Source organism: Sinocyclocheilus anshuiensis, unplaced genomic scaffold (genome assembly GCF_001515605.1).
Source record: "Sinocyclocheilus anshuiensis isolate Anshui unplaced genomic scaffold, SAMN03320099.WGS_v1.1 scaffold542, whole genome shotgun sequence".
In the NCBI taxonomy this organism is placed as follows: domain Eukaryota; kingdom Metazoa; phylum Chordata; class Actinopteri; order Cypriniformes; family Cyprinidae; genus Sinocyclocheilus; species Sinocyclocheilus anshuiensis.
The window spans coordinates 940,909-968,881 of record NW_015547685.1 but is presented as its reverse complement, the minus strand read 5'-3'; the positions used below and the strand labels follow the sequence as shown (position 1 = coordinate 968,881).

The following is a 27,973-nucleotide window of genomic DNA, read 5'->3' as shown; positions in this document are numbered from 1 at the left end:
CAGCAGATAATAATAGTAGTAGTAGTATCTTTTAATAAGATTCAGTTAAAATGACAAATATGCATTCATTCATGGTTACCAAGTTTTAGTTCTAATCACTAGTTCTATCATTAAATAGTGCTTAATTATCATAATATCATAATATAATGCTTGATTGTCTGAAGTTAAGACTGCACATTCAGTTATTTAAGAAGCTGTTTCATTTTACAAAGATAAGCTGATTGGGTGGAATCATGTGTGTGTGTGTGTGTGTGTGTGTGTGTGTGTACCTACTTTGCTCACTTTTGGGTACAAATTTGTACCCAAGTGAGCAAAGCCTGACAAAATCAGCAAAAACCTCAATTTGTGGATGTCCTCATTTGTAAAACTGTTAAAATAAAGTAAACAAAGTTTTTTTTTTTACTTTTGAAATTGTAAAAATGCAGAAAGTTTTCTGTGAGGGGTAGGGGTGGGTTTAGGTTAAAAAGTGTATAACTATCTGTATATAAAAACAATAGAAGTCTATGTAATGTCCCCATTTAGATAGCTAAGTAAACGTGTGTGTGTGTGTGTGTAAAATAGTATATCAGTCTGGCGAGTAAACAAAAAAATGTACTAGCCAATGGCGATTATATTGCCAAGGTGTGCGTAGAGGGTTGTCACAAAAGCTTTTCAGTATGCCTGATATCAACATGTAGTGACACAGATCATGTGCACATCAGAAGTTCATTTGAAACATGGTTCTCAACTAATAAATGTGACCTCTTAACTTACTAAAATATCACTTAAGAATTAAATTCAAGTATGTTTAGGAATAACAGCGTGCTATTTCTGTCTTTTTTTTTTCACCATGAGCTAACAGTACATAGTGACACAGATGTCTGAAGTCACAAAACCAGAGACCCTCTCCTAAAAATCTGATCACAAGTGGTTACAGAAAACACATCTGAGACGCACAGTGTTGGGAGACCATGAGTTGTCGGATCACCAGAGATGGATATTAGTATCAGGTGTAAACCGGTTCTGACAACATTTGAATGGAATGTTTCAGACTACATACCACATATCTATAATAACCTCTCTCTGTTTCAAAGGAAGGAACAACAGGGTACTGAGGGTAGGAAACAACAAACCCCTAACTCAAATGTCAAAGTACATGAAAGCAAGATCATAAAGACTCGCAACCTAAAATCAACGAAAATAATTAGCTGGGTATTATGAAAAAATGAAACAGAATGCAATAAAAGTATGACTTAATGAGTGCCTCAGCACCATGACAAGTACTGGCTCGCACTGGCCCTTTTTTCACACCCTAATAGGCCCTGAAACCCAGTGATTAACCATTTCTTAACTCCCCATGTGTACACAGTCTCAGAAATGCCAGGACCAATCTTCCCTCAGTTAAATCACTTTAATGGCTCCAATTTGGACACAACGCTTCCATTATAGGGGTAATTGCATACTCAGCATTTACAAGCTCAAAGAGGATAAATCCATCCTGTCCTTTTCTATAAATTGTGAAGTGTGTGTAGCGTTTGCGGTTGTCGTTTTATTTCATTTTTTCTTGAAGAGAGTACTTTCTTGCGTGTTTTGTGACATGACAGCTCTGGAGCAGGTTTGCTAATGGTTCAAATAATGGGCTATTTGTCACAAAAAGTGCATTTAAACACTGTGATGACAGGATGCATTTTCAGTTTGACCACCTTTAGGGTTAAGCATCATCCTGTAGTTCTAGGAGTTATAAGAGGTTTAGTTTATGGGATTGTGGACAAGAACTGAAAGAGGCCAATAATAACTGGGTCAAAGTTATTTATTTTAGGTTTATACACCACTTGCACATGCTTTTTTTGTGTGCATTTTGATGCATTTTTTATTTATCACTGCCCAGATGAAGCTCTGTAACATAACAAATATGTACTTGTACACAATACAAAATAATAACTCAATGAACACAAATTGACTTTTTTGTCCTTTTTGATAGTCCCTGGTTTGAGATCTATCTTTGCCATTCAAGTGAGGGACTCATACACAGCTATCATAAAAGGCAGCTATCATAAAAGGCTGCAACTATTAAACATAGCACAAACACATGCTTCAAGCGAAACATTTTACAAAACTGCAAAAAAAAAATTACAAAAAAAAGTATCATGTGTTAACAGATTTTAATTCTGGTTGGTACTATATTTTATATATAATGCAATGCAATTCCTACACTGTAGCTAAGAATAAAGTGTCTAAAACTATTTAAACATCTGTTATGCAGCTTCTGTAAAGAGTAAGAAAAAAATATAATAGCATTTTTAAAAGTTTTATCTCTTGCATTATTAGCTACTGTAATGCCTAAACATCCTAAGGATTCTGCAAAGGGCACAAGTGCACAACTGAATATATATATTCTGAAGAAAGAAATCATCCTGATATCCCAATCTGAGCTTTAACCCAAAGCCATTACCAGTATGCTTATAGCATCATTAACTGTAGCCATAAGCCACAGTGAAGTGTATTGAGCAGACAGACAGCTCAGGGTGAAGTTAACAAGGCACCATGGACCTGCACACCTTGTGAAAAACACTGCAGCATCTACCCACAGAAATCTACAGCCTGCGGATGCTTCATCAAAAATTGATGGGCTACACATCGGTATAGGGAGCACGTAGTGCAAAAACAACACAAGGCAGGGAGCAGCAGCCTTGAGTCTCCTGAAAGCAGGGCTGTCTCTCTCTATCCTTGCCCTCTCCCGCTCCCTGCTCTGGCGTTGGGGTCTTTCTGATCAGGTGGAAGGGGAAAGATGAGCGTTGACACCTTGCTGCGTTCACACAGAGTGCCAACCTCCTAATTACAGAAACTTCCAGGCTTGGCTACCTCGGTCTTTCTCTCTCTCGCCCCCTCTTTCACTCTCCTTCCTCACAGCAGAATCTTAATTGCAGTGTTTAATATTCTTAAACGGGGGATCTGACAAGCATTATGTTTGTGTGTATCGCCTGATTTTTATGTATTTTCCACCTCTTCCTCACCAAAGGATGGAGGGAGTGTAAAAAGCATGTGGAATGTAAATGCTGTTGCCTGAGGTTATAAACGGAGGTTCTGTCGAGAGCTTTTGACCTAGCTGAATGCACTACAGAACTGATATATGACAGAGAGATAAAGATTAGATAGATAGATAGATAGATAGATAGATGGATAGATAACAGACAATGACATAAAACGATAGAAAGAATGACAGAAAGAACAACAGATAGATAGAATGATAGAACACAATGAACGAACAAATGACAGACAGACAGATATATACATCGACAGACAGACAGTGACAGTCATTGTTGTAATAAATTGAATTTTAATTGGAATTTGTCAGACAGACAGATAAAATGAGATAGAAAAACAAACAGATAGAAAGAACAATAGACAGACAGACAGACAGATAGATATAGATAGATAGAGAAGAATGAGATAGAATGATAGAAAGACAGACAGACAGAACGATAGACAGATAAAATGACAGACAGACAGACTGACAAAACGATAGAAAGAACGACAGAGATAGAATGATAGAACAAACGAATGAACGAACAAATGATAGATAGAATAACAGACAGACAGACAGATATATAAAATGACAGACAATTACATAAAATTATAGAAAAAGCAACATAATGACAGATAGATAGAATGATAGAACAAACAAGTTAATTAAAAAAAAATGTAAAAATAAACTTTGCTAAAAATGAACAGCATGATGCATGCCATAGATAAAGAGTTTTTTGAGCGATAATGAATAAATGCCCTGCACCTCTACAGCATGTATGCAGACACTGACGCGTAGCAGCTCTTACCTGCAGCATTGACTCTGTGGTAACCTCTCGGGACAGTCTCTCTCCCTGAACCTGAGCCACCTGCCGAGTCTTTCACAGCTCTGAAAAGAACACACAGTAACATTTAACAGAAAGATTGAGACATCAAGCCATGTGTTTTTGAAGGGACAATAGTTCACAGAGCTTGTGGGTGAATAGATAGGATCTGTCATGAATGCTAACATCAGCACATCATGAAACTGCTCATAAATACGGCTAAATTAAGAATTTATCCATAGCCAGAGGACTGGAATGCTGGAAAAAGCCTGCAATATTTAAAACTTCCAAAACAAATCAGAGCAATGAGACACTAACAGAATGTTCACTAAATACGTCCCACTTTACACCACCACTCGTGTCTACAAACATCATTATATCACTGTCACAACATTTTCACACTACTGCGGGATGGAGTTGAGGGACTGGCATCTAAGTGCATTGCCTGTAGCAACTATCAGCCAGCATGTATGCTAGCTGTACTTACTGAATCCTTTTATGCGAGGAGACAGCAATCCAACCCTCCCGCCCCCTCAAACCCCTGTGGAGCTCTCCCAGGATGGAGTCCCTGGCCAGTGTTTAAGAAACTGTCACTAAATGTCACAGTAAGAGCTACAGTGATGCAGGCAGGATTGCAGTTGATGTTCTGGTTGAGTGAAGTGTGTTGTCTGTCTGCTCAAGTGTTGACTAAGACACATAGCTGAGAAAGGACAATGTCAGTCTGATGGAGGGATATAAAGATCTATCTATCTATCTATCTATCTATCTATCTATCTAAGCTGTACTTACTGAATCCTTTTATGCGAGGAGACAGCAATCCAACCCTCCCGCCCCCTCAAACCCCTGTGGAGCTCTCCCAGGATGGAGTCCCTGGCCAGTGTTTAAGAAACTGTCACTAAATGTCACAGTAAGAGCTACAGTGATGCAGGCAGGATTGCAGTTGATGTTCTGGTTGAGTGAAGTGTGTTGTCTGTCTGCTCAAGTGTTGACTAAGACACATAGCTGAGAAAGGACAATGTCAGTCTGATGGAGGGATATAAAGATCTATCTATCTATCTATCTATCTATCTATCTATCTATCCATCCATCGATCCATCTATCTGTCTATTTTAGTTTTAGAGATTGCTAAGGTGGATTTCAACTCTATGATATGTAATAACATCTTTCTTTTAATTAATAGTTTAAAATGATTATACTTTAAAAATGTCTCAAATAATCCCCTCAATGCTGGCTTGCAGGCAAAATCCTTTAATCTAGCTGATGCAATATTATAGAGCACAGCAAAACCAGAAAAAAAATCATATTCACTACATTAAATTTCCATGCATTTTCTAGACCTGGAAATCATAATGTTAAATATTCCGTGATATATTCAGGGTTTCCTGACTGTGGGGACCCTTAAAGAATACAAATGAACTCTGCAATAGTGCTTATAACATTAAAAACTTACATTTAAATAAACAAATCTTCTTCAGTCATACTTAAAGCTGTGCAGCTCTTTAAAAGTGTTGCTGCTTGTTTCCCCCCCCAAATTGTTCTTTAACAAGTTTTATCTGCGCCTTGTCAGTTATTTTCATTATCTTTTGCTAGCTGCTAGGACAACTAGTTACTTGTAAAATGTCTTGCAGAAAAATCAATGGGAAAGCTCAAAATGGTGGCTGCAAGATAGAATAGAAGCCTTGACTTGACAGTTAAAACATCAGTCACATTTTCAGTCATTGCTATGGTCTAGATTAGAATGTACACAAGTATGAGAGCTGGACGAACCTGAAAAATAGTTTCTAAAGTTAAAGCTAGATTTATGATAATTCATCAGATTTTACTTATGATTTACTTAAAGATGTTACTAAAACTATTACCTACATAGAAAAAAGATGCCCAGGAATGTTGCCACAATTGGACGGACCCAAAGTGCACTGTGCAGAAAAGGAAATGTAGCAGCAATATGAGGGTAAGTGCTTAATAATCCTTAATACATTCTTGCAAAGGTTTGATTGAAGATCAAAAAATTAAAGGGGTCATATGATGCGATTTCAATTTTTCCTTTCTCTTTGGAGTGTTACAAGCTCTTGGTACATAAAGAGCTTGGCTCCTTCGTCGAATCCACCGGCCGCGCCGTTCTCAAGCCCGCCCGCCTCTGCTCACTCAAGCTGGCCTCCGCATACTCTAGTCTGTCGGTCACTCTAGGCCTCCGGCCTCCGCTCACTCAAGGCCGCGGCGTGTGACGCTGTTTCGTTGTGAAAGCGAAACTTCTTTGTTTGGCCTTCCAAAAGAGGACACGACTAGAAATCAGTGGTAAAGTTGTATTTACAACACTGTTCCAGAACAGTTTAACCCAAATATTCAGATGTATACAGCGCATTTGATGGAGGACTGTTTCCTGATCCTGGTAGAGTAGACTACAATGCCGGCTGTTCTGACTCACAGACTGTAAGTACGTTTTTTATATTTAAAGAATTTGCCACTGACGATTCAAACGCGAGTTTTTTAGGCAGTGTAGAGTAGCTCAAAATCGCTAGCCTGAAGCCCCCGTTGCTATTGTGTTTTCCAGTCGGGCTACCAAAATGTATCACCACTCTGCCCGACGGGCTATCTTAAATGCAGATCTCCCGCGGGTCCTTAAAAACGTGTTGTATCAAACTTAAGGCCATAAAAAGTTTTAAATACGTTAAATGGTATAAGAAATTGTTAAATGGTATAAGTCTTAATTATAATTTCAAGAGGTTTTACAGTTGGGGACGCAAAGACAAGAGTCGCGATACGGCTGGATTAAACTTCAAAAGGAAATTATGTCATTGAATAAATATGAGCGCTGCACGTTTCAAGTCAAAACGTGGCGCGGATGTCTTTATTTGAATGTATCTGAAGGGAACTGACTGTCCCAAAAGTCCCTTTAAAGAAACACAACTAAGTCCGACGGAAAATGAAAAGTTGCGATTTTGTAGGCCGATATGGCTAGGAACTATAATAATCAGTACTATACTGAATCTAATCAGATTCAATGATCTATGCTAAGCTAAGCTAAAAGTGCTACCGCCAGACCCGGAGATCGGCTGAATGGATTCGAAAACGGTAAAACTCAACTGTTTAACTCTAGGGGAGTTGGAAAATTAGCCTATTTTCAAAAATCGTGGAGTGTTCCTTTAAGGGTATTCTATAGTGTCTCTCCTCAGAAACGTGTCGTTGGCATTTTAATTTTATGAGCTGCTTTGTGTACAGCCGTTACCGGGGAAACCGCAATATTTCAGAGCTCCTAAAGCGCCACCTCGTGGCAGAGAATGAATTTGCATTTCCAATAAGCCTTTCTTGCTGTTTATGGTCAGATCAATGCAAATATCAACTCATGTTTTTACGCAGCAAATACAGCGTTGTAAATGAGAAATAAGTTAATGTGCCTTCTAAAAATCTAAACAATTAAGACAGTAATATTTATACGTATTAAATTGACAATTTATATGCTTGATTTATCCCTTTTCATAAAAATGGTCTAAAGTCTGAAATGCTGTTGTATAAGATTTTTGTTTTTGTGAAAACCTGTATCTGAACTGTAAATCATGTCATTTTATGGCTGAGTACTGTATGTTACCATAGACATTGTCCAACCCCACTCATACTATGTTCATTTTACTTGTGCAGCTCTTAAAATGGGTCATAAATTACCTTAAATTTATTGTTACAAATTCTGCAGATACCCTGTAAATAATGAAATAAAATTCCTTTCTTCATATTTGTTGATATTTGTGTATTGAAAATATTTTTGATTGACATTTAAACTCCTATCTGATTTTCTATATTAAAAAAAAAAGGCCTTTTTTTTTATTTGGGCTAGTTAAATTAATTTTTGGGCTACCAAAATCTGAAGAGTACCTGCCCGAAGGGCTACCAGGGATTTTGAAATTTTGCAAGCCCTGCAGTGGGAAGAAAATTCACTCCCAGATGTAATGGAATTGACTGTATTACATAGCTGTCCTTTCACACTTTTTTTTTAGCAAAATGAAGGCCAATAAAGTACACTGGTTGCTGTCAACACCACTGATGTGTTTTCTGTGACATGGAGTGCTATCCTGCTGGTAATTTCAATTTGAAATGGACAGACAGTTTCTGGTCATAAAAGGGTGGTCAGAAAGAACACATTTGTGTGAATTAGCATTTAAATTATGCTCATTTGACATTAAGGGGCTTAGTTTTTGCCAGGAAAACATTTCCAGTATCATTACACTGCCAACAGCCAACTCAAAACACAGGAAGCATCCATAGATTCATGCTGTTTACACCTAATTTTGACCCCAGCGAGTTTTAGTAATTTTTAGTACATTTCGCATTTTCATTTATTTTTTACATTTTTCATTTCATATTTATATTTTATTTTATTTCAGTTTTATTTCAATTCAAAAAAGCAATTATAAAGTTCTTAGCTTGCAACAACACTGTTCTCAGGATGCATTTAAATGCAGTCGTGGTTTGTCTAAGCACCATGTCTCAGCTGAAGCTGAGCTTTTTCCTATAGAGAAAAAAGGCAGATATGCAGCAGTTGATTGAGTTGGTAGGAGAGACACAGAGCCTCAATTACCCTCACGTCACCATAAGTAACAGGGCTGGTGGTCTGCTGCCATCACAGGTTGCCCCAACAGAGAAGGACAGCACCCTGTCTCTCTCCATTAGTCATCTTAAACCCCTCTAATGCCCCATAATGGTGGAAAATTGTCCAATTAAAGGCACCTACTGCACTCTCTGCCTGTCATACATGTATGGATGCAGACATAAAGAGGATCTTATCGTGTTGTAAGTGGAGAGTAGTTATCTCAAAATATGCTCTGATTGCACAAGGATGTAGAAAATGACACCTATTAATTCTTGTGATTTTACAGAGAAACATCGTCAAAAGTAAACATCGGTACTGGGTCTATTCATCGAAAAGATACAAATATAAAAAAAAAAGTGAAAGTGTTCTTGCTTTTCTCCTGTGATCTGCAGTGTCAGTATTGAGGACAACAGCATGAGCAGATAGATGTGGCGGAGCTGAAACTCACTCTGAGCCTGGCACATGGGCGGCACTACTGGTAGAGGGTTGATTCATCTCTATTCTGTCAGTCTGTCCCTTCAGGGTTTGGACTGGTCCTCGATCACACAACTTCCCCAGAGCTTTGAGGTAGGTTGAGACCTGGCAAGAGACAAGAAAAATAAATCTTAGCATTTTTTTTCTCACTATTTTTCTCTATCTGTCACTGAATGTTCTATTCACTGTATTGTGTTGTATGACGAATGCAGACTTCTGGGAAGGCAAAATGTGCTGCAGATGGAAGTGTAGTTGCTATAAATCTTGATGTTTACACCAGTTAAAACTCACAATTTTGAGCAGGCAGAGTGATTCAGAGCTGAGCATCAGGCCCCTGCTGCAGCAGATGTTTCTATAGATGGCGTCGGTAGTGAACATCCGGAGTCTTGAGGAGCGAAGGGCTGGAATCACTTCCTTCAGCATATCACAGTGAAGGTCTAAGGGAGGAGACAGGAAGGTACTTACAGCCATTAAGCTATTTAAAATCTTTAATGTACATTCCCTCTAAAATACAAATAAATATATATGAATTGAACAAGACAAAACTGCAACTCATACTTCTTGTATTTAAAGTAATAGTTCACCCAAAAATTTACTCACCCTCAGGCCAGATGATTTAAGATGTAGATGAGTTAAAATGCCTTAAATTAGGATTTATTTCTTGCAAACACACAGCGTTTCACTTCATAAGATGTTAACTGATGGAATGGAGTCATGTGTATTTCTTGTGTATTATTGTAATGTTTTATCAGCTGTTTAAATGCATTCTGACGGCACCCATTCACTGCAGAGGATCCATTGGTGAGCAAGTGATGCTAAATTTCTCTAAATTTGTCCGATGAACAAACAAACTCATCTACATTTGGATGGCCAGAGGGTGTGTACATTTTCAACACATTTTCATTTTTGGGTGAACTATTCCTTTAAGTGCATAAAGTTTCCCACTGCACTACAAGATACCTTGGCACAGTATGGCCATGTGTTCAGCCAGGTCTTTAAAGCCTTTTTCCACCAGACTGCTGTTGAGTGGACTGTGTTCCTGAGCCCAGAACTCCACCACTACACACAGAGTCTCCTGCAGAGTGACTGACATTCCCAGAATTTTTGGGCTACCAAAATCTGAAGAGTACCTGCCCGAAGGGCTACCAGGGATTTTGAAATTTTGCAAGCCCTGGAGTCAGGCTGTGAGAAGCCTTAAAGGACAGTGCTGTCAGAGGAATAAAGACTCCTGCTTCCACAGGAAGAGTGTCTTGTTCCCTAGTAATTAGATTGTTCAGAACCAAGGCACAATCTAACACACCAGAACAGTACAAACACCCACATTCTCACAGAGACATGGTCATTTAGTTTCCCATTAGTGCGGAGTAAACATCACTTTGTGCAGTGCTCAAGTCTGTGAATGTGTGTGTATCTGAGTGAGGACACAATTTTCTTCCTGTGACCACTGCTGCCCTAAAATATTCACTGACAATACACTATCAAACATCACATCATGGCAACAAGATACTGACAATCATGGCTTAATCAATGTGGAGCAGAAATCTGAAAGAAAGCATCAGAAAGAAAGGGTTGAATGTTATAAACAAATCAGTAGCCAAATGTTTTCCACCATATGCAAGTGTCCTCCAGCGAAAGTGTGTTTATGAATTTATAGCTGTATTATTCCAAGCTCTCATGCCAAAAAAGTACACACCTAACTAACAAGTTTTGTAAAATCATAAAAAAGTAGCTTAATAAAAATTAAAAAATTAAATAATAAAAATTAAAATGTAAAAATAAAAATTAATTCAGAAATATAAACATAACTTGTTTTTATTTTTTGGAAAAAATTTAAAATTGCTATACTGTAGAAAAGAAAGTTCTTATTGTTGATGTATGTATTAATGTCATTCATAGTATTCAATTAGCTTTCATTTCTTGTGTATTATTGTAATGTTTTATCAGCTGTTTAAATGCATTCTGACGGCACCCATTCACTGCAGAGGATCCATTGGTGAGCAAGTGATGCTAAATTTCTCTAAATTTGTCCGATGAACAAACAAACTCATCTACATTTGGATGGCCAGAGGGTGTGTACATTTTCAACACATTTTCATTTTTGGGTGAACTATTCCTTTAAGTGCATAAAGTTTCCCACTGCACTACAAGATACCTTGGCACAGTATGGCCATGTGTTCAGCCAGGTCTTTAAAGCCTTTTTCCACCAGACTGCTGTTGAGTGGACTGTGTTCCTGAGCCCAGAACTCCACCACTACACACAGAGTCTCCTGCAGAGTGACTGACATTCCCAGCCTCCACTCCTGCACACAGACACAGTAAACTCAGCCTGCACAGCTTGATGAAGCATCTGGAATGGACACGTCTCAACAAAATGGTATATTTAATGTGGAAATCTGTTGGCATAATATTGTTGGCATACAGGTGTCATTTGACAAATTTTAGTTTAAGCTGGGAAATGATCTTTGCATGAGCTTAGATCACAACACAATGATATTGCAACATTAAACCAACAAACTTATGTCTAAAACAGAAGATTTCAATAAAGCATGCCCTCATTTTTAGCACGAAGGGAGAAGACTTGAATGACACCTGAGTGGAGTTGAAAGCCCAGAGTACAGTCTTGATCAGCAACTTGCTGAGTTGCTGAACCGCCCTGGAGGTCAGAGTCGACTTCTCCCACATGTTCCAGAAGGTACTGTACAGAACAGACGCCCGACTTCGTCCAGGTGACCTCCTGCACAGAGACAAAGACAGAGTTGCCATAGATATTAATATTAATATGTAGATACAGCTGCTACAGATACAACGACAGATCTGCCCTGTTGAAACGGGCAACATTTAAGGTTCAGGGTTTATATAATATAGTTTATGCAGTTTTAAAAAGGTTATCCATTAAAAAAAAAAAAAAAAAAATGTAATCCTGTCTAATATGGAGGATACGTAGACGTGGTGGCAATAAAGAATAGTTGCTAATGTACAATCTAGGCATTAATATCTATGGTTAACGCAGTTACTTAACCATTGTCTTTCTATCAAAACAGACTGAATGTCAATACTACAAAGTCTTGACCTTCAAAACAAGGTGAACAGTAAGACATCAACATATCTCCAAGCAGCTGCATGTTGTGTTTTATTTCTACATTCTTTATATTTTGTCTGTGTTTATTTTGTGTAGGGGTGGGAAAATACAGTAGTTTCTTTTCTTTGGGCTCATGCAGAATCAAAATTGGTTGTTTATTGAAGCAGAGATGAACAGAGCTCAGGTGCTCACCCTGAGCTAGCAGCATGAAGCTCCAGCTGAAAGAGTCTCAGGAAGAACTCCTGCAGGTTACAATGGAGACGAAACAACTCGGTGGATGGTGTGCTTGGCAGTGAGTGACAGGTGGGTTTGCTTGCTAGACACACTCTTGAATAAATCAGACAAAATTGCATTACTGAGAGAAACTCTATTTGCTTATGAGCTGTTCTGACAGGTACATTGACAGTTTCATACCGAACTGATGTCTCAAGAAGTGACCAGAGGCCGCCCTTACATTCAGGACACTGGAGGATCTGAAGAAAGTACTTAGTGTGTCCAGGAGAACCCCAGGTAGGATTGTTGCGCAGGATACTGTGGAGAACTGTGATAAACATGCTGAGGTACAATGGCTTTGCATCACCCTAGAAGTTAGAGCGCAAGAGCAAAGACTGGATTATCTGGTCAAACCAGAACAAGCTTTTGTAATAAAATACATCCATCTATTCTAAAGATTTCAGATATCTAGAGAGGAAGGTGGCTGAGGGCCTGTATAATTCTGATATATCCACAATTATAATAGAATAACAGCAAATAATAATACAAATTCTAAAAATATAGGAATTATTATAATTATTATGATTTATCTATTTATTTATTTTTTAGACACATCCACAATTCACAACTTAGCGTTCAAATGTTTGGGGACCGTAAAATTGTTTAAATTTTTTTTTATTATAAAAAATGTATGTTTAATAATGAATATATTTTAAAATACAATGAATTCCTGTGATGGCAAAGCTGAATTTTCAGCAGTCATTATTCCAGTCTTTGTCACATGATTTTTCCAAAATCCTTCTAATATGCTGATTTGGAGCTCAAACAACAAATCTTCTTTTTATCAATGTTGAAAAAAAAAAAAAACAGTAGAGCTGCTTAATATTTGTGCAAAAACAATGACATATTTTCAGGATTTTTGATGAATAGAAAGTTTAAAAAACAGCATTTATTTAAAATAAAAATCTTCTGTAAAATTATAAATGTATTTACTATCACTTTATATCAATTTAACGTGTCCTTGCTAAATATAATATTAACCTATTAAAAAAAATATTACTGATCACATGTTATTTACATATATGCAATTGCTTGTCATTTTCTATACTCATTTTCATTTCGCTTGCCGTTATGCCGAGTTCACACTGCACGATTTTTCCCTCGCCGACAGGTTTTGCGAAATCGCCGACAAATGCCCGAAATTGGAGGCAAATCGGTGCTCGTTCACGCGAGTGACAATCACACAGTGTGAATTATCAAAGACGTGATCTGAGGGAATCGCCGATGCGTCGGCGACGCCCGTGAAATATTTGGCATGCTAAATATCTGGAGCTGTCGGCGATTCACAATCACGCTGTGTGAAATGAGTTCAGACTGAAAAACACATCGGCGATGACCTACAGCCAATGAGAGAACAAGATACAGGGCAGCGGGAAGTTCAGGGAGGAGTTATATGAAACGTAGTTTGCGGACCAGTGTTGCCAAATCTGCAATTGCCGCCGGTTGTTTTTTATGTCAGCAGGTTGAAGCGACCCCAATAACGTGATATTTAGGCCCTGGAATGTGAATTGTACCAGGAGAACCCAACCAAAAAAATGTGTATTTTACCCCCCAAAGCGATTTTTACTGGGGGACCCCCTCGAAAGCAATTGGGCTATTTTCAGGCTAGTTTTGAATAGTAATTGGGCGGGTTTTGTAGCGAAAACCTGGCAACCCTGCACCAGACAGAGCTGTTGGCGATTCTTCCTATTGTGAAGTCATGCAATGTGAAACCCCCTGTCGCCGATCCATCGTGCAATGTGAACACAGCAGCAACTGAATGCTACCCCAGATAGTCACGCAGTGTGAAAACAACGGCGATCCGACGAGTTTGAAAATCGTGCAGTGTGAACTCGACATTAGGCTATATGTTCTTTGTACTCAAGAGAACAACAATGGCAATTGTTAAAGACAGTAGTGAGTTTTTACATCAAGCAAAAACAACAGCAACAACAACTTTTTACATCTTGTTGCCATGAAATTTTGCACTTTTTGTGAACAGACCTTCAATAGCTGGCAAAGAACTATGCTGTTTTTATAACAGAAATCACTCCTTACAACATCCTTAATGAAAAAGAAACTACCCCGCTTTGCTTTTTAAGAAAGATAATACCAACTGAATGTAACAGTGCTTTATAAGTGCCTCTGGGATTTAGAATAGCTCTTATTATACATACATGCAGTGCGTGGCGCATTAGCTGTTGGAGCAGCAGGGCTGGGGGCATCACTCCAGGCTGCAGGGACCCCAGAATCTCCTCCAGAGCTTGAGGGAAGAAGGCACACTCCACCAAGCTCTGCACATTGCTGAAATCTACTGCTGGAATCTGAGTGTAAGAGAAACAGGGAAAGAAAGACATACATGAAATAAGATGACTGATGATAATGTGGTCTCAGGGTCAGTGTCAAATGAGTGCATTTGGACATTTCCGCTTGAGAACCCAGTGGAGGCACATTGCAATGTTTCTTTAATGGGTATGCCAATCATGAGTGTACCGATCAAACGGATTTGCCTAAATCAGGTGACCTGGCTGTGATGAGCCCTCCATTTATTACTCCTCTATGTGACACACAGGAAATTGAATGACCCGATCCTCTTGATGAGTCAAACATTCATTTTTGCACTTTAACAGCTTGTGTATGGCAGATAGGTGTGCTGAAAAGTTTTTCACAGGTTTCAATACCTGAACTGGCAGGTTGGGTGTGTAGTAGCTGTGGAACTCTGGGACTGTCAAAAGTATTTTCTTCCGTTGCTGAAACGAGATGTCATGTAAGGTCATACTTTACTGAAATTACATTGATAACCGTGACAACTTTCTCATTTGTGCCCAAAATCCATCTGTGAAAGCCATAATTATGTTTCAAAATGATATATAAAAGTACCAGAATAAAAAGTGGATGGGGAGAATAAAAATATATTAGACCTCCATTATTATGATGTATTCTTTGAGCATTTGCTCCAATTCTTTATGTGAAAGGTCATCAGTAACATCCATGGACTTGTCAGTGACTGCAGCAGCCTCGAAATCCATTTCACAGCTCTCTTCTCCATCGAAGGACTCCAAATTACAGGGCCAGTTTAACTCTGAACAAACACCCTGCAAAAGAAAGACAACAAATAAACCACCAATACCAAATTTTGAGGGTGAATGTAAAAAGTAAAAGCAGTCCAAATCAAATAAGCAATTTTTTGTTTGCAAATGCACTATCAAAAGTTTGGGACTGGTAAGATTTTATTAAATTTTTTAAAGAAACCTCTCTGCTCTACAAGGCTGCATTTATTTATTAAAAATACAGTAACAATACGGCAATATTGTGAAATATTATTACAATTTAACATTTTTACAGTTTTCTATTTGAATATATTTTAAAGTGTAATTTATTCCTGTAATGGAAAAGCTGAATTTTCAGCAGTCATTACTCCAGTCTGCAGCGTCACGTGATCCTTCAGAAATCATTCTAATATGCTGATTTTCTGCTCAAGAAACATTAAGAAAATAAAAAAATTATTTACTGTCACTTTTGATCAATTTAATGCATACTTGCTAAATAAAAGTATTAAGAAATATATTTTTTTTTTAATGAATTTTAGATTACATAATATTAGTTATAAGAGTTATGAGAGTAAAAGGAATATTTTAATCAAAAATATCATACTTTTTTATGTTGTTCCACCTGTATAATTTTTTTTATTCAGTGGAACACAAGGAGATATTTTGCAGAATGTTCATGCTGCTCTTTCCAATACAACATACAAGTGACATAGCAGTGACCAGGTGAAAAACACCAAAAAAGTACCATACAATTAGTTTGTATGTCTTGTTTGCAATATCCCAAGGCACTGTTTAGTGCCATGGCCATCAAATCTTTGTGCATTTATGAACAACTTTTATGAGCCCTTTTTTGCCCTCTTTGGCACTTGAGAGTCACTAGTCACTACATGTTCTATGAAAAAAAACATTCTGTGTTCAATAAAAGAAGTCAAAACAATACAACAGGTTTGAAATGACATGATGGTGATTTAACAATGACAGATGTGTCACTTTTATGAATTACTTACAAAAAGCATATAATGCAAAACGTAAGTTACTTTACCCCAAAAAGATGTTTGGCTACATAGCTGACACTATAGTGAGGGATTCTGCACTTCTCGCCTTTATCTTTGGATGCATTTTTGGTTAACACGTGAGTTACAGCATATGAAGTCGGCCAGTCTGTGAAGACAACAGCTCTGCCTGCTTTTAATATCCTGCAAATAAAATGTGGTTTGTAAAAATTCTCATTAGCAATTTCACCATGAGCCTCCAGTTAAACATCAACAACATTTCTAAAGGTACAGTATGCTGAACTAAGCTGTCACTGTGTACATCCTGACCTGACAAACACACTTCTGCTCGCTGGATCATCAATGTCAATGAGCACCACCCAGTCCTACAGGTAGAGATGGGAAATGACAAACATGCTTCATTTCTTTTAGCAGTTTTCTATGTGAGTTAACAATATAGTGATGTTCACCTGAAAAGCTCCAGACACAGTGCCGTTAGACACCCTTTCTCTCCATGTTTTCAGTGGATTGGGTGTCTCAGGGGTCTGAGCTGTTAAGTTTAACTCGTATGAAGCATCTGGGAGCCACGCTTTTTGATTCACACTGTCCAGAATAAACTCTGGAGTGACTATCCACTTCCCTGAAACAGAAGGAAACTAAACAGAGTCACCAATTCAGTTTGTTATTTTATTATATGCTTACATGCTATTATATGCTGTCTAATTATTTACTCGATTATTATAGTCAAATCTCAATATTACAGACCTCCAGCACAGGCTGCGAGAAACTTTTCACTTGCTAAAGCTTTTTGGACGATAAGGTGAGTTGTTGCCTCCTTATAAACCTGAAACATAGAAACATGTGTCAAACATTGTGAACTTTAATTGAAGTGAAAAAAAGAAGAAAAAAAAAAATACTCTTATCTAACATATAAAGTCACCTTACTAATCTGGTCTTCATCCTTACCATGAGATCGTTTAGGAAAAGGTCAAGAACTTGGAGGTTGAGTTTATTCTCATGAGGGGTTCAATTAGTAGAGAGAGCAATCTGTGACTATATTAAGATGGTATTGAGGGCAAGGACAAAATTACACGGTCCGAAATACACTGTAGCATCGGGAAGCAATTAGAGACATTTTTCAGGGCTAATCACCAACACTTTATCATTTTCTGCACACAGAGTAAGAAACGCTTGATGTCATGGAAGAGAAAGTGGGCCTGTGTGAAACAACAAAGGCTGTATTATATAGCAATGCACTTTTGAGTGGTTAACTAATATTGAAGTACATCTTTAAATATATCAAGCTAAGTCAATCCTGCAGATGCTAGATCTTTTCTTGCAATTCACTTTTCTGAGCAATTTTTCCAATTACTTTTAGGTATATTGGTATATATGGGTATATTAACTTGTATATTGTTATTTAAATATTTAAAACACTACACACTTGTGTGTATTATTATCATTTGTTAAATAAATTATACTTGGCTTGATATTTTGTATCTAATGCAATCATAGTCAAACACTAAGTCTGATTAAACTCTCCAAATATTTTGGAACTACTGTACAACAGCAGAACTCTTCATTCATAAGGCTGTTTGTTACGGTAATTACCATGGTAAGGGGTAAGAAATTACCTGTCTTTAATGCAAATACTTACCGAGCCTCCAATATATACGCCCCCCAGATTTCTGATGCCCTGGAGTAACTGTCTTTTCTGGGAATGATTCTTGATGCCAGACATTTGAAAGATGTATTTATTGTCCACCATCCTAGTAAAAAATTGATTATTTGATAAATAGCATCCATCATAAAATGAGTGCTTAGCATTACAGCTATTGGCTGTTTACAAACAAAAGTAAAGTTGACATTTCTTAAGGGATCCGAAATAGATTGTGACTTTAACAGCTGCTTTACAAAAACAAGATGCGTACATATCTTACCTGAAACTGAAAACAGTGAAATCACTCTGATATGATGAATTGTACGGTCTAATCTCGCTCTTCCGACAACAGCGCGCCAAATATCATCACTGAACATTCGTCTATGGACATTTTATCGAGCGGCACCATCAGTACCGTATAAATAACACACACAAAACATGATTAATATGACGCTAACTGTAAGACTAGATCGATTAGATATTTCTCCCTTTCGATGTTTCTGTTTTACTTGCACTTCAAAACTAGCGTACAGTGTGATGCCTGACCACGGTATGTTATTAGGGGGGGCTAGTATGTTCAAACTCACATAAATATGACTGTCTTCAACTCGAGGCGCGTACAGTTATAAAAACGGACTGAACAGTGTCAAAAAATGAAACAGAGATTATTTATGAAGTCCAAACAACGAATGAGAGAATATTATTTCACGAATAAATACACGCGCCCCTCTTTTCTCTGTGATTTACTCTGTTCCGTAACACGGAAATTGTGATATGCTTCCGGTTGGTTGTCACAGACGCTTTGCGCTTGAGATTCACAGCAGCGCTTCACCACGCGTGTTTGTAAACAAACGGAGGCGACGGCTGAACAGTTATATATTCGTCTCCGTAAGCGAGCTTGACAGCATGTTATTTAACCATCTGAAAGCCTTTTAATCTTATACGACACTTTTGTCAACAATCTTATGTTGTGGATCGATATAAATGATTCAAACACTATTTCTCACATTCCCATTAAAACACTCGCTGTTTCCTTCCATTAGTGCTGTCTCAGAATGGAGGAAATTACTGTAAGACTGTTCATTTGCTATATTTACTCGACACTATTAGATTCATGCTTTTAGATTTTATTGCTATAGCAAACACTTCAAAGATAATTTAGGTCATTTCACTGCAATGAAAAGTACAGATTTTGGGAAGAAATGCACCTGACAAGTCTGTTTGGATTTTAACCCTTATAATCCTTCATTGCTGTTGGATTTAATGTGATGAAGAGCCCCTGAAATCACAGAGTGAAAAGGTACTGTGTATTTTGCCTTAACCTCTGTTATTTACTGGTGTGATAATGAACTTGTACCATCAGCGGTGATGTAGAATAGTTAAATGCTATGAAAGAGCGCGCGCCCTGTATATAGGCTATGCACTTAAGGAACAGGTGTGCTCTCAAAGAGCTTTTTGCAATGTCAAAGCAATATTAGAGAAGTAGGAACAGATCTAGATCAAGTTTGAATTGTTGTTAACATGAAATGCTTTTGACAAGTGATAAATCTATTTTAACAGCAATTTTGCTAACTCTTTTATTATGAATTCAGATTTTATTAATGGAAACATTACATGGAATGCTTGTAGTTTTTTATAGTCATGGGACTTTGTTTTATGTGTGTGTGTGTATATATATGTGTATGTATGTATATATATATATATATATATATATATATATATGCACCCTACTTGGTGCAGAAACACTTGTTGGCAAGCACAGAGGGAAGACGGTTTTTATAGTTGGTCACCAGGTTTGCACACATCTGAGGAGGGATTTTGATCCACTCTTCTTTACAGATCCTCTCTAAATCCTTAAGGTTTCTTGGCTGTCGTTTGGCAACTCGAAGTTTCCGCTCCCTCCACAGATTTTCTATAGGATTGAGGTCTAGAGACTGGTAGGCCACTCCATGACCTTCATGTGCTTCTTCTTGAGCCACTCCTTTGTTGCCTTGGCAGCCTCTCCTTTTTTGCCTTGGCTGAGGGAAGGAGGTTCTCGTCCAAGATTTTACAGTGCATGGCCCCGTCCATTTGCCCCTCAATGCAGTGAAGTCATCCTGTACCCTTAGCAGAAAAACAGCCCCAAAGCATAGTTTCCACCTCCGTGCTTGACTGTAGGGATGGTGTTCTTGGGGTCATAGTCAGCATTTCTCTCCCTCCAAACACGGCGAGACGAGTTAATGCCAAAGAGCTCAATTTTGGTCTCATCTGACCACAGCACTTTCTCCCGAGCCTTCACTGAATCATTTTGATGTTCATTGGCAAACTTTAAACGGGCATGTACATGTGCCTTCTTGAGCAGGGGGACCTTGCGGGCGCTGCAGGATTTCAGTCCATTGCGGCGTAGTGTGTTACCAATGTTTTGCTTGGTGACTGTGGTCCCAACTGCCTTAAGATCATTAACAAGGTAGGGGATCAAATACTTATTTCACTCACTGAAATGCAAATCAATTTCTAACCTTTATACAATGTGTTTTTTCTGGATTTTTTGGTTTATATTCTGTGTCTATCATTACAAGGCTTGAAATTGCGACCATTTTGGTCGCATATGCTCCCGAAATTTAATCTGTGCGACCTCAAAATATATTTGGGAGCATTTGTGCGAGTGCATATAATTGTTGTCGTGCGACCTGTTTTAATTTCTCTAAAAACGTTCAGAGTATGTGCCTTCTGAGTGTTGATACGGTGACCTGTCTGTCGTTCTATGAAACGTTAGGCTACATAACCAATTAAACTTCATCTTTACATTCTTAACTTTAATGCAGATTTTAGATTGGTTAATATTAGCTGTCAATCACTCAGTCACTGCTTTCCGCTGTCAGGTGACAGGGAGCTAACTACCGCGGGGAATGTAAAGGGCTGAAGAAGAGAGAAAATAATAAAAGAAACACTGACAGATTTCTTTTGTAAACCACCTAAAGTTACAAATAATGGTGCTGGTGATAGCGATCATGTGGTGAATGTTGATCCACTAGCCAAAAAGAAGGCGTACAGTTTTTGGAGAGAATGGTTGAAAGACTTCGAGTTGCTTCGCTATGAAAATGCACTGTGCTCTATGCACTGCATTCACTGTAAAGCCTGTGGGACAGAGTTTGCAGGTAACAGCGTTCACCACTGAATCTACACATTTCGTAATTGTGGTTTTACGATGTGCGGTTTGACATTATCGAGTATATTGCAAAATCCAAACAAAACGTGCACGCATACATGACGTGATGAAGTCTAGTAGGTTAGACTAGTGCGCGTGTGCATTTAGAGTGCGTTCTTTCGCGGCATTATTCAGTCTATTAAAATGCATCACAAAATTCAAGATATGGGGCCTTTACATCATTTCATATAGTTCAGGGGTAGGCAACGTCGGTCCTGGAGTGTGTGTGTGGAGTGGAGACAGATCACTGTCAAATAGAGGCTGTCACACTGGATTGGGGAAGCTGTTCACTTGGCTTATGTTTCCCGAGGACTAGACTGGTCTGGGACTAGAGCTGGTCGTCTCAGGACACTTGTGAAATTTTACAACTTAGATATTCCTTATTTTACACCGCACGTTCTGTCTGTGCAGGAGGACAAGGCTGAGCAGCCATTGGACAACTAGCCTAAGTTGCTTGAAGACACACCCCTCCCAGACGCTATTTCAACTAGGTCGTTTCGGCGGCCTATGAGAATGTGGTGAATTTTTCACACAGCCGTAGGGACCGGCCAGCTTAAAAAAATAAAATTAATCACCAATGGAACAAACAAACACAATGTAAGTGACTTTGTTTCCGTTTATGTATCATACAGGTTCATGCTATCATGCTCATACAGGCCGGCGATATTCTGTATGTATGCACCAACATGTTTGTTGCCTTGTTTTCAATTCCTATATTATGCTAGTCCAGTGCTGCTTGACTGTGTATAGGTAGGCGCCAGCCGTAGCGGCGCTGCCTTGGCTCTTTAACAAACCTGCATCTGGGTGTTTCAACTAGGTCCGGTGCCAGTACCCGGCCTTAGGGAGGCAGGAGGCGGGGCGTGCATGCCGCTATGCTTGTTTGCTATTGCAGGTGCATAGTCTACTGTATCGGCTCGGTTCGAGCTGGACCAGCATGGTTTTTCACACGGTGGGGTTTTATACATTCCCCATATGTAATGTCGAGAGACCGACTCGATAAGGGAACATCGCCGGTTACTCACGTAACCTTGGTTCCCTGAGAGAAGGGAACAAGACATTACGTAAACTGCTGTGTGAAAAAATCCCTCAGAGCCTCAACGACTCTCGTTCCATCAATAGATTCAGAGGTAAATTGGCATCCGACATCGCCTATATAGAGGCTGAGACCGCCAATTGTGCGAATGCTCGAACGCCATTGGCTATTGCAGAGCAATAGAGTGATTCAATCAGGCTTCAGCATTTTGGAAGAAGAGGGTTTCCCCCCATACATAATGTCTCGTTCCCTTCTCTCAGGGAACCAAGGTTACATGACAGGAGACATTTTGCTTTTAAACTTTTGTTTCTAGAATTTATTGTGTAATAATATGTCTCTGAGCTTTTCTGGAATTTTGGTGCTTAGCTAAAAATGGAAATGGACATATCTAATATTTTTTTCTGAATTTAAATCTATGTATGACTGCAATCAAGTCAAATTCATATTTCAACTACCCACATGACTGACAGTGATTGACTAAATATGAATTATGAATGCACAATCAATGTGAATGAATGAACTCTGCAATGAAATGTATCCATTTCAACCTGCTTAAACAACCTGCTTGCCAGCTCTTGAAAATTAAGTATAGCGCAACTGCGCTCACAGTTCGCTTCCGAGTTCGATTCCCGTCTCGAGGTCCTTTGCTGATCCTGCTCCCCTCTCTCCGCCCAATACTTTCCTGTCATCTCTCCCCTGTGCTCTCAAAATAAAAAGGTGCAAAAGGTCCATAAACATAATTAAAAAAAAGACACTGAGGAAAAGAAAACTGGAGATTAAAACCACAGTGGTTACCATGGTAATGTTTATTTAATGAATCAAGACAGTAATTGTGAACATAACTTGCATTACATTTCCTATATATGCAGGTGACTATTTATTTATTTATTTATTATTATTTTTTTTTTTACGCATGTAGTACTGCAGCTCTCAGTCATGTTGTAGCTCCTGACATATTTTGACAAAATCAGTTGAAACTGAAATGCAGTGGATACGTATGAATACTTTAAATAGTAGTTCACATGTTAGCCAAAATTGTGAAATATAGTGAGAATATTTTCATAATCAATCGAGGACAAGCTCAGGAGAAGTCATCCGGCAAAAAAACAACATGCACACATTCGGTAAACACAGCCATTGCACAGACTGGATTTTCCTTATATTCTTTCTTTTTTCACATTCACCTGTAATGCATGAATATTGCACACTTTTGCTTTTCTCAACCAACTAACAAACACAACCTTTCTCACCATTTTGGAGTAAAACAATGCACTTCTTTCATACATTAAATATCGCAAAAGCTTTATTTAAGAGTTTTGGGAGCTAGAACATGATAAGAAAACCTTGACAGTTTTAAAGCAGATGCACTGGCTGCTAAATATTTCACACCACTACCTCCATTCTGAGCGTGGAGCAGTTTGTAAGGGTAGACATGCGGAGAAATACTAGTGTGTCTTTAAGTGTCGAGAGAATACATCTGCCCCAGCTCTTTCTCTCTCTCTGTCTCTCACACACACACACACACACACTTACGCACAGCACCAGCTCTCTTCCTTGTGTGGCAGCTTTCAGAACTACTCTGGGACTCCACAACATTTGAGTTCAAAATAGATAACAAGACAAAGGAAATGGAGGGTGCATGTGCCTAATTGGGCCCTGTGTGGTGACAGCATGAACCTGACACTTTTCCCACAACTCTCATGTGGATGAGACACGGGCGATGATGCACATCCCTTTGTAAAATCGGCTACACACAAGCGTGCACGCACAGACATTGACGCAGTCGGTCCCAGTGTAATTACACTGTTCAGTTCCTAATCCTGTCTTAAAAACCTACACAAGTCACTTTCTCTCTCTCTTCACTCTTTCCCCTCAGACAGTAGTCAAGGCTTGAATAGAGTTTAGAAAATAATAACACGCAAGCTTAACTGCGGAGTCTGTCAAGTGAGGGAAATAATATTTGTCCAGCTGGACAGCCTTTCCCTTTGTGCGGGCTAAATTAATGTTGAGATTTCTGTCTGCACGAGGAGAAAAGGCTGTCGTGTCGGAGAGGAAGTGCGAGCTGTTTGGTGTTTGACAGGGATTATTAAAATCAGCCTAGATGAAGGGGAGAGGGGCCCCAGCAAAGCCAAATTGACACTGACACTCTCCATTACACTCCACTTGACTTGCGATGACGACGTTGATACAGTTTCTCTCTCTAGCGCGTGCTGGATCTGTGCAAGACTTGAACATTGAGGGCTTTATAGCAATCTGAGGCCAGATGGATTGTTTATTTAAAGCGAGGGCAAGAAGATGTGTCAGTCTATATCCCACCGGCGTCTGGTAATACCGCTCTTTCTGATATGCATGTATTACCACTGAGCTGTACTGTAAATTGAATGGCACTCCAGCTTGACACAGAGAGGGGAGGTGGATAGATGAAAAGCAATGGATTGAGGCTAGAAATATTTATGGCAGATGATAACTAGAGCCTTGTTCCAGCTGCGCTTTGATGCACAGCCGCTGATAAGGATCTTGTTGGGAGGTGAAATCAAATCATTTCGTGTAAGGGGCCGTCATATGTGTTCGAGGACACGTTTCATCAAAAGTAAAGGCTTCTCTTTTCAAGCTTACTTTGATCCCATTTAGACAAATACAGTACACAAGCAGACATTGATTATTTCTTTCCATTGCTTTTCTTTTTACCGGCAATGGCTGTCCAGAAAGTAGGTTATGGTGCCCACAATAGGTGTTAAATTGAGCTGTATAGAGATGTATTTTACCGAATACAGTCATTTGCTACAGAGGAAACTGTACTTTCATTTTGCTTAGGCTTCCAGATCTCACTAAAAAAACAAAACAAACAAACAAAAAAAGCTCCTGATCCTTTCATTTTTGGAGTAGGTTTATGAATTATGATCAGAGAAACCTATGCTTAATTTTGTTGCTTTTTTAGAAACATAAATATAAAATAAAAATTAAATACTGATTATATGAAACAAGGCTGGTAATGAATAAATCTCCTTGGCATGTGCATTCAGAAAAAGGAAAAAATGTATTGAGGAATCATTGGAGTGGGGAAAGTCCTGGAAAAAAAAAAACAGAAAGATGGAAATGTGTCACACTTTATTATGCTAGAGAACCCAAGCATTGGCAATCTCAAAGATGCAACTATATTTTGGAAATAAGCCCCAAAATGCAAACTGTGACTTCCCATATTTATATGCAGCTTTATGATGTCACAAGCCCTAAAAGATAGAGATAAAGTTAAGATATAGTTTTCAAAATAATTCTGAACTTAAAACAATAGGGAAGTCCACGATAACAACTATAATGATAATGACACATGAGAACGATATCATTGGTGTAAGGGAAACCGGTCAATTTAGCTCAAAGGGAATCATTTATGATTTTATAGGGAATTTGGACAGAATCACTGTTTTACGGCTGATCACTGAGACGGCCAACGATTCATTGAACGAGCCGTATAACATCAACTCTGCAATGGATATTAATATCCAAAGTATAGTAAAAACACTATTTATTAGCACAGTAACAAGATCGGCAGTTTAAGACATTAACTTGTGAGCACAAAACACAAGATACTTCTCTTTTCAATATAAATAAGAATTTATTGGATAAGTCTAAGACATATAAACTAGTCTAACACATGAACACACGCGCTCACACATCCATACAAGTTGCAGGAAGTGAGAAAGTGAAGAAAGAATGAGTTTAAGAGAATGAAAATGTGAAATCCCAAGTTTACAGCAATATGTGCAATTGCATAGATCTGAACAACCATCAATCACTTAATTAACCCTTGCATTGAGTTCCTCAATGAGGTTAAAATTAATATTAAATGCACCAGTTCAGCTAAAATCTGGAGGTACTTGCTTTGCATGTGTAAGGGGTTCCCTTGTCATAGGTTACAGAAAAGGGGGTTTCCCGAGGTTGCTGATTGGCTGGAAGTTCAGTAGTCGTTGAAGTGACGTCTTGGGAAGCCAATGGTTGGGCGTTGGCTGAAGATGCGGAGTTGTGGGCTGTTTTGAGGCGGTCACAGACTCGAGGTGAACTCGGAGACAAAACTTAACTCAGAACACGAAACTCTCAAAATAAAAGAAAATAAATTAAAGTAGAAGAATAGAAGTAACGAGACTAGATGGTTTTCTTTTCATTGTTGCTAAGTAGCAGCGGGCGTGCAGGCCGAAGCATGCTGGAACGGCGCTCGATTTGCTCGGGGTGTTGCTATGTTTCTCCTCCCAATACATAAATCATCATGTTATCTTTTCAGTCACATGATCCGAATTTTCCCTCTCTTGCAGCGTATAATTTGGACATGATTTCTATAACTAGAATATAATATATTTTACAAAGTATTGATTGATAGAAAAGTTTAAAGCATGAATTTTCAAACTCATACATACCCAACATGAATATAATCCTATAAACTATTCAATAGTTATTCAAAATACATACACAATAAGTGATTAGAACATGATAGTCAAATGTGTGGGTTACATACATGATATAGAGTTATGCATAGAAGTGAAAGTTGCTCATAAGTCCTTTTAGCAACCTTTTGGGTGCGTATATACATGGAAAGGCAGTTTCTGTGCCATTCTGTGGACGTAAGGACATGTTCTGTGAAGACCAGAGAGGTTAAAAGGTCTCCTAAGGAATCTCAGTCTGGTTCTTGTCCTGGGTGGGGGAAACCACCAAACAAAGTCTCCAATAATGATTTCCCTCATGTGATGGTCATGATGTTGTCTCTTCAATCATTAATCTTGGTTATTTGCCCCAAATTTGACAATCTCCTTTCTGAGTTGGAATTGTCAATAAGTGTTCTTTTGTTTAATGTTGAAAGCTGTTTGAAGCTGCTAGTTTGTTAGGCTCACTTCAGACTCGTGGTGCCAGGATCTGATTTACGGACATCCTGTTGCCTTGGGCCTCTCTGTGGAATTTGGCTCTTTGGGTTGTTCAACACCAATCTGATCAAATCTTAAATTGTCTGATTCGCTCTGATACTCTACATTGGAATCACTTTTATAAGTATTTTTCATTGACATTGACAGCCAATCAAAATCCATCCTGCTTTAAAGAGCTTGAGCATTTACAGCGGCAGACGACATAAGAGCAGTGCATGCTTATAATCAGCAGAATGATTATTAAAGGGCTGTTCACACTAAGGGCGATGAGTATAACAATGTCTATAACTATACAGTTTTAATAATTGTTCTAATTCTATTTCATCAGAATCCATCTGACATTAAAGAGCTTATGGCAGAGGACAAAACTGCAGCACAGTATAATAAACAACAATAATAAACAACATTATCATTGGTGTTGATGCTAATATTGTTATAGATATCTTTATAGTTATCATTCTTGGTGAGGATGAGCCTTTAGTCACATATAGTATGTGGACAACACTGACCCTAATTCATAACAAAACATATCTGGTAAATGGTCTTCGTTAAACAGATGTAAACAGAAAATATGAGGGCTGAAGTATGTTTTTAAAAAAGGAAACAAATTTATAAAGTTTCACCAGTGTTTCATTGTTTTGCAGGGAAGAGATGGACTGGCAAGGTGACTTCCTGCAAGACCATGCATTTGTGGAGCTGCAGATGGAAGGAATCTCCAGTGAGGTGGACATCCAAAACTTGATCAGAGACACCGAGGAGAAACTCAGACTTAACGCCTGCTGGTCAGTAGCCTTGAGGACATTTTTCCTCATTGATATATATATACATATATATATATATTAGGGCTGCACGATAAATCGCATGCGATATTTAACGCGCATCTTATCAGTAAAGCTGGTTCTGTAATCAGCGGTAAATCTCCATCAC

The 27,973-nt window shown here is 38.5% G+C and overlaps 2 protein-coding genes across 3 annotated transcripts in view; one reads left to right on the top strand and one right to left on the bottom strand.

Annotated features, from left to right (window-relative positions):
* The window catches only part of LOC107703243 (SMC5-SMC6 complex localization factor protein 1-like), a 36,420-nt gene extending 17,879 nt beyond the window's left edge, over nucleotides 1-18,541 (bottom strand). Inside the window, exons 1-17 of one of the 2 annotated variants that reach the window (XM_016505792.1) lie at nucleotides 18,504-18,541; nucleotides 18,197-18,297; nucleotides 17,914-18,025; nucleotides 17,022-17,100; nucleotides 16,727-16,896; nucleotides 16,587-16,642; nucleotides 16,307-16,460; nucleotides 15,136-15,309; nucleotides 14,896-14,964; nucleotides 14,392-14,538; nucleotides 12,377-12,543; nucleotides 12,155-12,289; nucleotides 11,473-11,617; nucleotides 11,036-11,183; nucleotides 9,175-9,320; nucleotides 8,858-8,988; nucleotides 3,813-3,892 (exon numbers count right to left, since the gene is read on the bottom strand). In XM_016505792.1, coding sequence (XP_016361278.1) covers nucleotides 3,813-3,892; nucleotides 8,858-8,988; nucleotides 9,175-9,320; nucleotides 11,036-11,183; nucleotides 11,473-11,617; nucleotides 12,155-12,289; nucleotides 12,377-12,543; nucleotides 14,392-14,538; nucleotides 14,896-14,964; nucleotides 15,136-15,309; nucleotides 16,307-16,460; nucleotides 16,587-16,642; nucleotides 16,727-16,896; nucleotides 17,022-17,100; nucleotides 17,914-18,024 — 1,912 coding nt within the window. In that variant the 5' untranslated portion in view covers nucleotide 18,025; nucleotides 18,197-18,297; nucleotides 18,504-18,541. Of the gene's footprint in view, nucleotides 1-3,812; nucleotides 3,893-8,857; nucleotides 8,989-9,174; nucleotides 9,321-11,035; nucleotides 11,184-11,472; nucleotides 11,618-12,154; nucleotides 12,290-12,376; nucleotides 12,544-14,391; nucleotides 14,539-14,895; nucleotides 14,965-15,135; nucleotides 15,310-16,306; nucleotides 16,461-16,586; nucleotides 16,643-16,726; nucleotides 16,897-17,021; nucleotides 17,101-17,913; nucleotides 18,026-18,196; nucleotides 18,476-18,503 lie in introns of those variants that run through there. The other variant, XM_016505791.1, reaches the window with a different exon arrangement.
* A 3,151-nt stretch (nucleotides 18,542-21,692) lies between these two features.
* The window catches only part of LOC107703244 (uncharacterized protein KIAA0825-like), a 142,184-nt gene continuing 135,903 nt past the window's right edge, over nucleotides 21,693-27,973 (top strand). Inside the window, 2 exon segments of the mRNA XM_016505793.1 lie at nucleotides 21,693-21,700; nucleotides 27,691-27,828. Coding sequence (XP_016361279.1) covers nucleotides 21,699-21,700; nucleotides 27,691-27,828 — 140 coding nt within the window. The 5' untranslated portion in view covers nucleotides 21,693-21,698.